Here is a 13933-nt window from a genome sequence, read left to right on the forward strand (position 1 = left end):
AAATTCTTTAAAAATCAGACAATGTGGTTTTCTGGATTTTTTTTCTCATTTTGTCTCTCATAGTTGAAGTGTACCTATGATGAAAATTACAGGCCTCTCTCATCTTTTTAAGTGGGAGAACTTGCACAACTGGTGACTGACTAAATCCTTTTTTGCCCCACTGTAAGCTCAGCTCTCACTCTCAGTATTTGTGAAGTATTGTTCTGTGTCCCTGTGCCTGACTTTACTGAGCCGTTTGACTATCTGCCTGACTTCCCGTTATTGAACTCTGTTTACGTTTACTTTCAACTTCGTCCTCTTGCCTTATCTGTGATATCCTGTTCACCGAATGACTGACTCTTGCTCGTCCCTGACTACGTTTCTAGTTTCCCGATTTGGATTTGTTCACAGTTCGCGATGCACCCGCTCTCCCCTGCGACTGCATCCGGAAGTGCCTGCACCCTGACAAGTACATGTAACTCAGCACAGTATCAGACTGGAGCAGCGGCTACAATTATCGACACCTTAACGATCTTTTGGCCGTCGCAAAAGTAGAAGACTTTCAATACGTAAATTGTGCATGAATAATTCCTCAAACTTCCACTGAAAAAAAAAAAGAGTTGATTCCTGATTACTTCGCGTATCAGATCACGTGACACTGTTTCACAATCATCGACACCTTTGTCCAGTTATCAACATCCAGATGAATATTTATAGAAAATAAATCAGTATGTGGTATTAAGTTAACAAAACAGTTTTTATTTAAAATTAGTTTTCCATAGACTTATATTTAGGACAAAATATCTTTTATATAAATATATGGATGTCGGTGTTTACGTAAATGAGGAAGTAATTCTCATGTTTGTAAACAAATGAACTGATAATGTTTAACCTGCGTCAGAAAATCTTTTTGTTCCACTTTCTCAGGATTTTCGTAGATCACATTTTGTTAATCATTCATTGTTGTTTGTATTAATTTCTAGTTTTGTCGTTTAATAATAAATGTCAACAGGCAATCGACACTGAAACCACATGAACATCCAGGTCAAAGGCCACATCTCATTCCTCGAACCAAAATTTAAAAAAAATGTCTACTGATACTGTAATATGTGGTAGATATTTACAACAAACTGAAAAAAAATTAATTAACCAATAATAACTGTTGGAACTGAAACTCACCTTTGTAAAATTTGTTTTTTATTGGTAAATCTGAAAAGGTGTCGATAATTATGGACTGTCGATAATTGTAGCCACCGCATACCAGGATCAATAACAATGCATCCTGAATACATCCTTTAACATGAGCAGTTTGGTGTATTGCTGTGAAATGCAATCAGAACAGCTCCTCTCCCTCCCAAAACCTGAGTTTAATAGAGAAATGAGTTTGTGGAAGTGAAGGCGTGGTCAAGCATCAGTTTGGGAATGGAGAGTGAAGGTGCGGGAGGTGAGTGGCAAAGGGACACCTGGGACTGATTAACAGTGATGAGTGTGTGTGTGTGTGTGTGTGTGTGAGAGAGAGAGAGAGTGAGTGAGACTGTGAAACAATAAAGCTGCTGAAAAGTGCAAGTTGAAAGTTAAAGCGAGACGGCCTTTCGATTTCATAAACTCGGTGAAATTTAGTTCCCTCTGAAATGTGGTGATTGTGATATCTGTTTATTTCTGTAATATCCCACAAAATATCAGGCCATTCTGTGGCTGGGAGGTTATTTAATTTGAGGGGATTAAAGCAAATAATGTGCATGAAATCGCTCGCATCGCGCAGTCAAGCAGACAGAGGAAGTCTGTGTGCGCATGCGCAGGTTTACCTTCTTCTTCTTTTGGGATTTACGTCAGCTGGCATCCACAGTGTTGCATTACTGCCATCTACAGGTTTACCTTTGAGCGTGCACTGACAATTCCATCATTCTGTCGCTAAACGAACAGCTGATCACACCGAGGTGCTCGCTGAGCGCCCATATTTATTAGTTTGGTCCTGCGTTTCCTTTCCTTCATATATAACATAACGTCTTTTCTTCTCACTTTCCGTTACTGTAGTCGCTCTTTCACGTTTCATTCGCACACTCACGCCCTCCATTTTTCTCTCCTTTTTCAAATTTGTATCCCACAATGCCTTGCGTGAATGGGGAAAGCCCACCACGTGATGCATTATGTAGTATCTCGTATTGGGTCATGGTGAAGCAGGAAAAAATAGCGGAGAATTTAGGGCCACGTGGAGATAAATGCATTAATTGTTCTATTTTAAAAAAAAACTAATAAAATTGGAAGTCTGTGATTTGAATTCAGTAGCTTTCGATCACTAAACAAAAATAATTGGGTGTCGGGAAAATTCTTTTCATGACCTACACTTGAAAATCTGAAAGGCAATCTACCTTGAATAAAGCAAAAGTAATCGGCCCGTCTCCATCCCATCAGTCTCCCAAACCCTGTAAAGTGTCACAGGGTTTTACTTACAGAACTGTTGTGGCTTGCTGGACGACTGGTAGCAGCCTCTTAAAGCATTCATCTGACTTTATGAATTTCTGTAGCTGAAACACTTCCAGATCCTCATCTGATGTCAGCAACACAAAGACCAGAGCAGACCACTGAGCAGGTGAGAGTTCAGCTTCAGAGAGACGTCCTGAGCTCATGTAACTTTGGATCTCTTTCACGAGTGAATCATCATTTAACTCATTCAGACAGTAGAAAAGGTTTATTAATCTCTCTGGAGATGGATTTTGTTCAAACTTGAACTTGATGTACTCAACTATGTCCTTCTGGCAGTCAGAGCTGCTTCCTGTGTGTGGCAGCAGATCTCGAATGAGCTTCTGATTGGACTCCACTGAGAGGCCCAGAAGGAAGCGGAGGAAAAGATCCAAGTGTCCGGTGTCACTCTGTAAGGCCTGGTCCACTGCACCTTTGAGGAAGTCAGGCATTTCTGATGTGTTGAAAAGACCAGACAGAGCAGTAGTTTGTTCTTTTGTAGGGTTTTTGTCAAGAAAGCAGAGAAATGCATACAACGCAGCCAAAAACTCCTGAATGCTCAGATGCACAAAGCTGAACATCTTCCCCAGGTGGAGTCCTGATTCTTTTCTGAAGATCTGAGTACACACCCCTGAGTACACTGCCACTTCTCGAACACCAATGCCACACTCTCTCAGGTCTTCCTCGTAGAAGATCAGGTTTCCTTTCTCCAGCTGTTGGAAAGCCAGTGTTCCCAGTGCCAGGATGCTCTCTCTGGTCTGCTGAGGATCAGGGTCATATGTTCCATGGTACTTTTGTCCCTTGTGTTTGATCTGAAAGATCAGGAAGTGTGTGAACATTTGAGTCAGAGTCTTGGGGATCTCTCCACTCTCTGCTTCACCCAACATTTTTTCGAGAACAGTGGCTGAGATCCAGCAGAAGACTGGGATGTGGCACATGATGTCGAGGCTTCTTGAAGACTTCATGTGTGTGATAATTTTATTGGCCAGGCTCTGATCACTGATCTTCTTCCTGAAGTACTCCTCTTTCTGAGAATCACTGAACCCTCGTACCTCTGTTGCCTGGTCTATACTCTCAGGAGGGATCTGATTGGCTGCTGCAGGTCGAGTAGTTATCCAGAGGAGAGCAGAGCGAAGCAGGTTCCCCATGATGAGGTTTGTCAGCAGCACATCCACTGAGGCTGACTCGGTCACATCACACAATCTCTCATTGTTCTGGAAATCTAGAGGAAGTCGACACTCATCCAGACCATCAAAGATCAACAGGATTTTGTAGGTATCACTGTCTATTACTTCTAGGCCCTTAATATCGGGGAAAAACTGATGAAGAAGCTTCATCAGACTGAGGTTTTGCTGCTTCATCAGATTCAGCTCTCTAAAGGGAAGTGGGAACATGAAGGTGATGTCCTGATTCACTTTCCCTTCAGTCCAGTCCAGAATGAACTTCTGCACAGAGACAGTTTTTCCAATTCCAGCAACTCCTTTAGTCAGCACACTTCTGATGGACGTGTCTTTAAAGAGATCATGACATTTGATGGGTTTCTCCTCTGTTATTGGTCTCCTGGACACTGTCTCAATCTGTCTCACCTCATGTTCATTACTGATGTCTTCACTCCAGCCCTCTGTGATGTAGAGCTCTGTGTAGATCTGATTCAGAAGTACTGATGTCCCATGCTGGGAGATTCCTTCATTTATCCTTTTAAATTTATCTCCAAGTCTGGATTTGAGTTTTCGCTGATATACAGAGGCCAGCTCTAACAAACAGAACAATGTGATGGCCATTATTTTCATGTATAAACACTATACACAGTGTGAAAGTCAATATCGATTAAAAAAAACTGACATACATTCCTAATAAATACATAAATATTCTGGAAAAGAACCAAAACACTCGGATTATCTTGGAGTCGTTTATTTGTTGAAATAACTGTAGTCATTAGGATAAACAGCAGCATGATAATATCGACCAGTGGCCCAGTGTGTTTCCTTTAAACTGAGAGAATAATAATCTAAAGCTCTTACTGATCTGCAGTTGGTGAGTGAGATCTTTCTGCTTCAGGTTCTTCAGGATACGCAGTGTGATCTTCAGCACACTCTCTCTAATACGGTCCAGATCCTCCTCCTCCGCTTTCTCCTCCCTCTCAGAGCATTCTGGGTAATCAGCACTCAGTAGCTTCTTTAAATTGTTCAGTTCATTCTTCACCAATGTGATGACTTTGTGCTCCAGCTTGTGATTTAAAAAAATTAAATTAAATTAAATCAATAAAAATGGTATATAACCTGATTTTACACAACATTGCTGTTGAATTCTGGATTCTGATTGGTCAGAAGGGGTTAATTGGATTTATTTTCTCATTCTAATACATTTCTATAGCTGATGTACAGCTGTTTCACAGGGACCTGTACAGCAAACACTCCAACTCAATCGATTAAAAATGTGAGTAATCGTTAATATGGTGACGTTTTCAGTAAACAGATGTTTATTTCACATGTAGATAAGGAGTCTCCATTATCAGTACTTTGTAAGTCAGAAGCTGATTTTAAAACAGATTGAAATGCAGTTTTGTCCGATTACCCATAATGCTGCTGTAACTAAACTGTTAACTGTAAATTACTGTCATCGTTTCAAATTAAAATTGTGTATATTAATTACACAACAAAACACATACAAACACACCTGGAATACGGACTCCATCCAATTTCTGCAGCTGTTTTCTGGTTCCTGTTTTGGGGTTCTGTAGATAAACAAAGATTGTAAATTACTTTTTTAATTTTAATATCAGAACACATCCTGTAGATCTGGTCCACACAGCTGTGATATATAAACCTCTGGAACTCCACACACGAGTCTCTTATCATGGGAGAACTGGCTCCAATGGCAACATAAGGCGACGCATTTTAGGTTTTTCAGATCACGGATCCACCGACGGCAGTTAAATACTACCGCTGAAAAAATAAAAAGTTTGTGTGTAATTTTATTTGAACCACCGAAACTTACAAAAAGAAGTGACAAAATTTTGGGGTCACATATTTTTCTTGTAACAGCATTGTATCCCCAGTACTAGATCCTATTTGTCGCAAGTAAAAAGGAAAAAGCGTAAATACAAACGAAACGTGTGTTGTATACTGTATATCCACTTCAGCCAAGTCAGAAAACGAAACTATTTACGACATTGCGTATTCACTTGAATGTTAGATTTGAATGTTGTAAAGTCTACAGGGTGATCTATGACCGCTTTACGACAGTATAAACCTCGTGCTGATCATGGCTGATGCTGACAGCATGGCTTCCGAGCCATCGACTCAACTCTATGTAAGCATAACAAGTGGTAAACAAAAATCTTTTGAAAACGTGGGCGATTTCGTCTCTCAAGCGTTGAAGATAAACAATGAAAAGATCAAAACGATCTTTGGTTCACAGAGAGAAGGTAACGATTTAACCAGAGCCATGCTGAACATGCCTGCAGTAACGTTAGTTTGAGATTTTGGCTGCAGGTATCTGACTAGAATTAGAAGAGGAAGGTGCTGGAGAGAGTCCTATCGAACCGAGTATCACGAAGGTATCAGCCCTCGATATGCTAATGAGAGCTCAACAGTCATATGACCACACACCTTCAGAGAAGTAAGTACTGGAATACTAGTCCAGTTTTATATTAGAACACAGACACACACACACACACACACACACATACATATATACACACACACATATATATATATATATATATATATATATATATATATATATATACAGACATGATTGCTTAATTGCATAAGCTTGGTGCAAGATATTTTATGCAATTAAGTGATCTATGCAATTAAGAGATCAGGCTACTTCGAGGATAGTTTAAGCCCAGTTGTGTGATTTGCATTGTCGTGTAATGTGTTTTGCTTGATACATTTCTGCATGGTATACAATAAATGTTTGTGTAACATTAGAAATTTACTTAAAATAATCAACTACAAACATGATTATTGTTACAATGTTTATTTAACATTATAAATTTACTTAAAATAATCATTAATTATCTTCTGTTTAACATTGTTTATCATGTCCTTATTGATTATCTTTTCAGTTTCTTGAAAAGCCTCAGTTGAGAGTCCATGGTGATATAACCTCCTTCTAATGATATCCAGGGCTTGAACAACTTCAACATTAGAAGGAGGTTGTTGTGGTGGAGACTTGTCCTCCTCCTCCTCATCATCATCATCCTCATCCTCCTGCACTTGCTCCTTTTGTCGGAGACCATCACAGAGATCCGCATCACTCAATGCTCCTTCAGTTTCTACTTCCTCATCAATGTCAATGTCTCATCTCATCTCATTATCTCTAGCCACTTTATCCTTCTACAGGGTCGCAGGCAAGCTGGAGCCTATCCCAGCTGACTACGGGCGAAAGGCGGGGTACACCCTGGACAAGTCGCCAGGTCATCACAGGGCTGACACATAGACACAGACAACCATTCACACTCACATTCACACCTACGGTCAATTTAGAGTCACCAGTTAACCTAACCTGCATGTCTTTGGACTGTGGGGGAAACCGGAGCACCCGGAGGAAACCCACGCGGACACGGGGAGAACATGCAAACTCCACACAGAAAGGCCCTCGCTGGCCACGGGGCTCGAACCCAGGACCTTCTTGCTGTGAGGCGACAGCGCTAACCACTACACCACCGTGCCGCCCTCAATGTCAATGTAGTCCTCATATTGTTCCCTGTTTAGCATCTGAGGAATTTCATCAGGAGAAAATCCTACAAAGTCATCTTCTACATCCTCCGTCAGGCCGGACATGAAACAGTTTGCTATGGTCTCTGGTTTCACTTTTTTCCATGCATTATCCAGCATGTGTACTGCATCCAGTAATGTCACTGATTTCGATACTTTGAGGGCATTATCCAGTGCACCCGAGTCAATTGCTGCCACCGTCCTCTGTAGCAACTCCGATCTATAATAATGTTTCATTGTTCTAATTATCCCCTGATCCAAAGGTTGAATGCTCGATGTTGTGTTTGGGGGTAAGAGGACAATTTCTACATTGTTCAAGTGTACATCAACATTGTGAGCTGTACAATTATCCATCAGGAGACATACTTTTCTATTTTTGCTCCCCATGTCTCTATTGAATTCTTGGAGCCATTCCTTAAATAAAACAGACGTCATCCAGGAATTCTTGTTTGCTGCATATTTTACGGGAAGCTTCCGAACACCACGGAAACATCGAGGAGACGAGGACTTTCCAATAACAAACAGTTTCCTTTTATCTGACCTAGTGTAATTGCAGCAAACCAATGCAGTAATTTGCTCTTTACTGATTTTATTTCCAGCAGGTTTTTCATGTTCATAAACCATTCCACTACTGGGGAGTGCTCGAAAAAAGACCCCAGTTTCATCACAGTTATAAATGTCCTCAGCACTATAATGTTGAAAGATTTCAGGCCACACGGTCTTCACCCAGTGGTCAGCTGCCTCTTGGTCATGGCTTTGTTTCTCACCATGTGCCTTTTTGAACTGAATTTTATGCCATCTACACCATCTCTGGACCCATGACCTAACAATTTCTCCTTCCAGCTGGAGTTCTTTTGCAAGACTCTGCGCTTTACTGAGCAGAAGAGGTCCAGACACAGGCAAATTCATGGCTCTGGCTTGAGTCTACCATCGCATAAGCGCCGCATCCAAATTATCACGTGTCGAAATTCTATTCCGTTTTCGTGATGTATTGTCGTTCGATTTGAATTTTGCAATAACATCATTTCGTTTTGCTTTTATCCATGAGACTTGTGACTGAGATATTCCGAATTTTTCAGCCACTATGCTTTGTGAAATACCCTTGTCCAACTCACTGATAACTTCATATTGTTTGGAAATATCCAAGTCAGTCCTACTACGTTGTTTCGACATCGTTACTACTTAAAACTAAAGTGATTTTCCCATCTTGCTTCACGCACCTGCTTCCGGGTAAACAATGCGCTGATTTGTCGGAAATTAGGTCGTCCACTCAGTATTCACGAAAGTAGGTGATGACGCTACACTGACGTCATGACCGGAGATTCCATGGAATCTCGTGTGCTCTGTGCATGTGCAGAAGATGATTGATGGGAAAATACCCTGTATTGTTATGCGATAAACTGATCAGTTGGAAGGTTTTTGCCATGAATTTTTATGCATATAAGCGATATATGCAATTAACCGATATGCAATTAACCGATCAAATTTGTTTATGAATAATGGGGAATGGTTTGTGGTTTTCTACTTACGCAAATAAGCGATTTATGCGATTAACCGATATGCAATTAAGTGATATGATCTGGGCGGCACGGTGGTGTAGTGGTTAGCGCTGTCGCCTCACAGCAAGAAGGTCTGGGTTTGAGCCCCGGGGCCGGCGAGGGCCTTTCTGTGTGGAGTTTGCATGTTCTCCCCGTGTCCGCGTGGGTTTCCTCCGGGTGCTCCGGTTTCCCCCACAGTCCAAAGACATGCAGGTTAGGTTAACTGGTGACTCTAAATTGACCGTAGGTGTGAATGTGAGTGTGAATGGTTGTCTGTGTCTATGTGTCAGCCCTGTGATGACCTGGCGACTTGTCCAGGGTGTACCCCGCCTTTCGCCCGTAGTCAGCTGGGATAGGCTCCAGCTTGCCTGCGACCCTGTAGAAGGATAAAGCGGCTAGAGATAATGAGATGAGATGAGATGAGATGATATGATCTGTATATATACACACACACACACACACACACACACACACATTATATGTATATACATATGAACATCGAAGATACTGCGCAGAACCCTCAAACTCCCAGGCCTCTGGTAGAGGACCCGAGCTTGAGGATGACATGGATACCACCCCCACCCACCCCCGCCGGGGGTGAGAAGGAGATTTTTTATATATACACACAAACGTGTTGTGTGCCTACTTAGGATTTGCGCATTCTTAAGAATGGTCATTGGGAATGCCAGGCTAGCACCAGGATTTCAAATTGATTAACCACATTACAGTAAATCAAAAGAAGAAAAATATTTTTGGCTAATTTGTGTATTATATTTTTCAAGATTTTCTTTCAGCGGCTGATGGCTAGCGATAGCCTCATGAGCAGATGTATGGTACTTGTACAGGTATAAATTGATGGTGTATAGAAAAATAGCTCTGATATGTGGATCAATGTTTTTGAGATCAGACAAGTACATGTATCTGTGGTACAAAATATCTCTTGCTGTGTGATTTTAAGAAATGTTGAAACTGATTTTTTGAAGGTGTTCGTTTAAAAAAATACAAATATACTATTCATGATAAATATTGATATGTAGGAAAACAGAAATTGGACAATATGGCCAGGTAGGTTTATTTTTTCTTGTATTGGTGATGGTAGCATTTTTATTTTGTGCTGGTAGCATGCAAGCTTGCCTGTAGATGATTTAGATTTTTTTTTTTTATTTCTATATAGAATTATATGAACACATTTTATTCAAACAAATACATCTGATATAATGATAGGGCCATAAAATATTTCTCATATATATATATATATATATATATATATATATATATATATATATATATATATATATATACACACATACATACATACACACACACACATATATATATACAAAATGTAAATAAAAACGGAATGCAATAATTTACAAATCTCAAAAACTGATATTGTATTCACAATAGAACATAGACAACATATCAAATGTCGAAAGTGAGACATTTTGAAATTTCATGCCAAATATTGGCTCATTTGAAATTTCATGACAGCAACACATCTCAAAAAAGTTGGGACAGGGGCAATAAGAGGCTGGAAAAGTTAAAGGTACAAAAAAGGAACAGCTGGAAGACCAAATTGCAACTCATTAGGTGAATTGGCAATAGGTCATTAACATGACTGGGTATAAAAAGAGCATCTTGGAGTGGCAGCGGCTCTCAGAAGTAAAGATGGGAAGAGGATCACCAATCCCCCCAATTCTGCGCCGACAAATAGTGGAGCAATATCAGAAAGGAGTTCGACAGTGTAAAATTGCAAAGAGTTTGAACATATCATCATCTACAGTGCATAATATCATCAAAAGATTCAGAGAATCTGGAAGAATCTCTGTGCGTAAGGGTCAAGGCCGGAAAACCATACTGGGTGCCCGTGATCTTCGGGCCCTTAGATGGCACTGCATCACATACAGGCATGCTTCTGTATTGGAAATCACAAAATGGGCTCAGGAATATTTCCAGAGAACATTATCTGTGAACACAATTCACCGTGCCATCCGCCGTTGCCAGCTAAAACTCTATAGTTCAAAGAAGAAGCCATATCTAAACATGATCCAGAAGCGCAGACGTCTTCTCTGGGCCAAGGCTCATTTAAAATGGACTGTGGCAAAGTGGAAAACTGTTCTGTGGTCAGACGAATCAAAATTTGAAGTTCTTTATGGAAATCAGGGACGCCGTGTCATTCGGACTAAAGAGGAGAAGGACGACCCAAGTTGTCATCAGCGCTCAGTTCAGAAGCCTGCATCTCTGATGGTATGGGGTTGCATTAGTGCGTGTGGCATGGGCAGCTTACACATCTGGAAAGACACCATCAATGCTGAAAGGTATATCCAGGTTCTAGAGCAACATATGCTCCCATCCAGACGATGTCTCTTTCAGGGAAGACCTTGCATTTTCCAACATGACAATGCCAAACCACATACTGCATCAATTACAGCATCATGGCTGCGTAGAAGAAGGGTCCGGGTACTGAACTGGCCAGCCTGCAGTCCAGATCTTTCACCCATAGAAAACATTTGGCCCATCATAAAATGGAAGATACGACAAAAAAGACCTAAGACAGTTGAACAACTAGAATCCTACATTAGACAAGAATGGGTTAACATTCCTATCCCTAAACTTGAGCTTGTCTCCTCAGTCCCCAGACGTTTACAGACTGTTGTAAAGAGAAAAGGGGATGTCTCACAGTGGTAAACATGGCCTTGTCCCAACTTTTTTGAGACGTGTTGTCATGAGGGCGGCACGGTGGTGTAGTGGTTAGCGCTGTCGCCTCACAGCAAGAAGGTCCGGGTTCGAGCCCCATGGCCGGCGAGGGCCTTTCTGTGTGGAGTTTGCATGTTCTCCCCGTGTCTGCGTGGGTTTCCTCTGTGTGCTCCAGTTTCCCCCACAGTCCAAAGACATGCAGGTTAGGTTAACTGGTGACTCTAAATTGACCGTAGGTGTGAATGTGAGTGTGAATGGTTGTCTGTGTCTATGTGTCAGCCCTGTGATGACCTGGCGACTTGTCCAGGGTGTACCCCGCCTTTCGCCCGTAGTCAGCTGGGATAGGCTCCAGCTTGCCTGCGACCCTGTAGAACAGGATAAAGCAGCTAGAGATAATGAGATGAGATGAATGAGGTGTTGTCATGAAATTTAAAATCACCTAATTTTTCTCTTTAAATGATACATTTTCTCAGTTTAAACATTTGCAGGGATGAGAATGGAAAATATTTAACCCAGGGCGGGTCCCATGGCCCAGGGGGGGCGGGTCCCATGGCCCAGGGGGGGCGGGGCCCATGGCCCAGGGGGGGCGGGGCCCATGGCCCAAGGGGGCGGGGCCCATGGCCCAAGGGGGCGGGGCCCAGGGGTTCCAGGCGCTAATGATTTTTGGTTTTTTTTTTTACCCCAAAACCATTAATTTTATCAGCAAAAAGTTGCAATGTATTTGGAAATAAATTCCCCTTCTTGGTGGACTACCAGGTGAAAATGATTAATATGGTACAAGAGACTTGGTTTTAATCAATTCACATTTGATGATTTCAAAAAATCAATGCACCTTTTAATATAAACGAGCTCTACAGTATTATATTTCTGCATTTTTGCTATTCATGTCTTTGAATACTCTAATCCTTTAAAATGAAGTGCAAACCAGAAAAAAGTTCTGTCATATAATTCTCTTAAGCTTTCTTCTGATGTTATCATGGTAGCAGGAGGTCTTGCATATTAAGCAGGCAACATTCAACATCACTCATCACTTCCCTTTCAACTGTTGCGTGTACTAACTAGGTTTTATCTGGACAGGATGTTGTGGAATGTAATACAGATACCATACGGTCAATTTGAAGATCGAGATGGTGATTTTGAGTTAAAGAACAGGCATGTACAATGGGCATTACAAATTGGAAAAAAAAATTTTAATCAAAAACTATAAGTTCATCTCGGCCTAAAAAAATGTGGGCAGACGCTCCTGCGCGGCACATCCCAGCAATTCCCCCCCCATGAAATGAGCAATAAGTAGGAGAGTTATACACGGTATCATACCTAAAATTTTATCAGAAATATAGATATGATACTATGATTCTCCCCAACATGCTACATTAGACAAGCTAACCTCATTTATAAAAGATACACACTTATATATGACGTGTATTTGATATATATGATGTATATTCATACATTGTTACTTTACGGAAATCTTCAATAAGTTTGGTCTTTTCATGGCAGCCTGTTGTTGACCTAAATATAATGCACATGAAATGACACTCCTCACCTCAACATGTCCTTTACAATCATTTAAGCCACCATGGGCAATGCTGAAACCACTGCTGCAAACAGTACATCGCGCGAAACTGTCATTATTTTCTACCCTTATTAGACAGGGAGATTCTTTTGTGTAATCTGAGCTGAAGTGGGGTTTGTACTTTGGTTTTTTGGGGCGCGCGCTCTCTCTCTGCTATGCCGGTCCTGTCGGCTGCACTGACTCAACTAAAAACTTCGGTCCTCGAGAAAAGGGATAAAAGCCTGCCCACACTGAAAGCTGATTGGCTTATTTTGCTGAGTAACCCAATCAGGATGCTCTTTGTCTGGCATGCGCTACATGAACAGGCACACAGACAGTGTTGCCACATTGGGTGGTTTTAAGTGCATTTTGGCGGGTTTTGAACATATTTTGGGATGGAAAACGTCAGCAATATCTGGCAACACTGCACACAGTCTCCCTCGTGCACGCACATTCTAAGATGCGTGATGCAGACCTTAATGTTGCGCGCGCACGCTCTTGCTCGCTTCTATCAATATGCAGGAGACTCCCGGAAGTTCCGGGAGACTTGGGATGTCTGCGTTATAAGGTGACCACAGATCGTTAATCATACACCCCCCAAAAAATTTCTCAACGGATTTACATCGATCTCAAAAACGATCATTTTGGTCTGAAAAAGTCGGAAATCCGCCGATCGGCGGAAAATTCTCATCCCTGCATTTGATATGTCATCTATGTTCTATTCTGAATAAAATATGGAATTTTGAAACTTCCACATCATTGCATTCCGTTTTTATTTACAATTTGTACTTTGTCCCAACTTTTTTGGAATCGGGGTTGTACACACACACACACACACACACACACACAGTGCTGAGCGTAAATGAGTACACCCCCTTTGAAAAGTAACATTTTAAACAATATCTCAATGAACACAATTTCTAAAATGTTGACAAGACAAAGTTTAATATAACATCTGTTTAACTTATAACGTGAAA

At 41.2% G+C, this 13933-nt stretch overlaps 1 protein-coding gene across 1 annotated transcript in view; it reads right to left on the minus strand.

Annotated features, from left to right (window-relative positions):
• The window catches only part of LOC132888477 (NACHT, LRR and PYD domains-containing protein 3-like), a 345899-nt gene that overhangs the window by 301905 nt on the left and 30061 nt on the right, over positions 1–13933 (minus strand). The window contains exons 6-8 of the mRNA XM_060924523.1: positions 5116–5173; positions 4461–4665; positions 2431–4192 (exon numbers count right to left, since the gene is read on the minus strand). Coding sequence (XP_060780506.1) covers positions 2431–4192; positions 4461–4665; positions 5116–5173 — 2025 coding nt within the window. The remainder of the gene's footprint in view (positions 1–2430; positions 4193–4460; positions 4666–5115; positions 5174–13933) is intronic.

The sequence above is a fragment of the Neoarius graeffei genome, chromosome 6, assembly GCF_027579695.1.
Source record: "Neoarius graeffei isolate fNeoGra1 chromosome 6, fNeoGra1.pri, whole genome shotgun sequence".
Taxonomy (NCBI): Eukaryota; Metazoa; Chordata; class Actinopteri; order Siluriformes; family Ariidae; genus Neoarius; species Neoarius graeffei.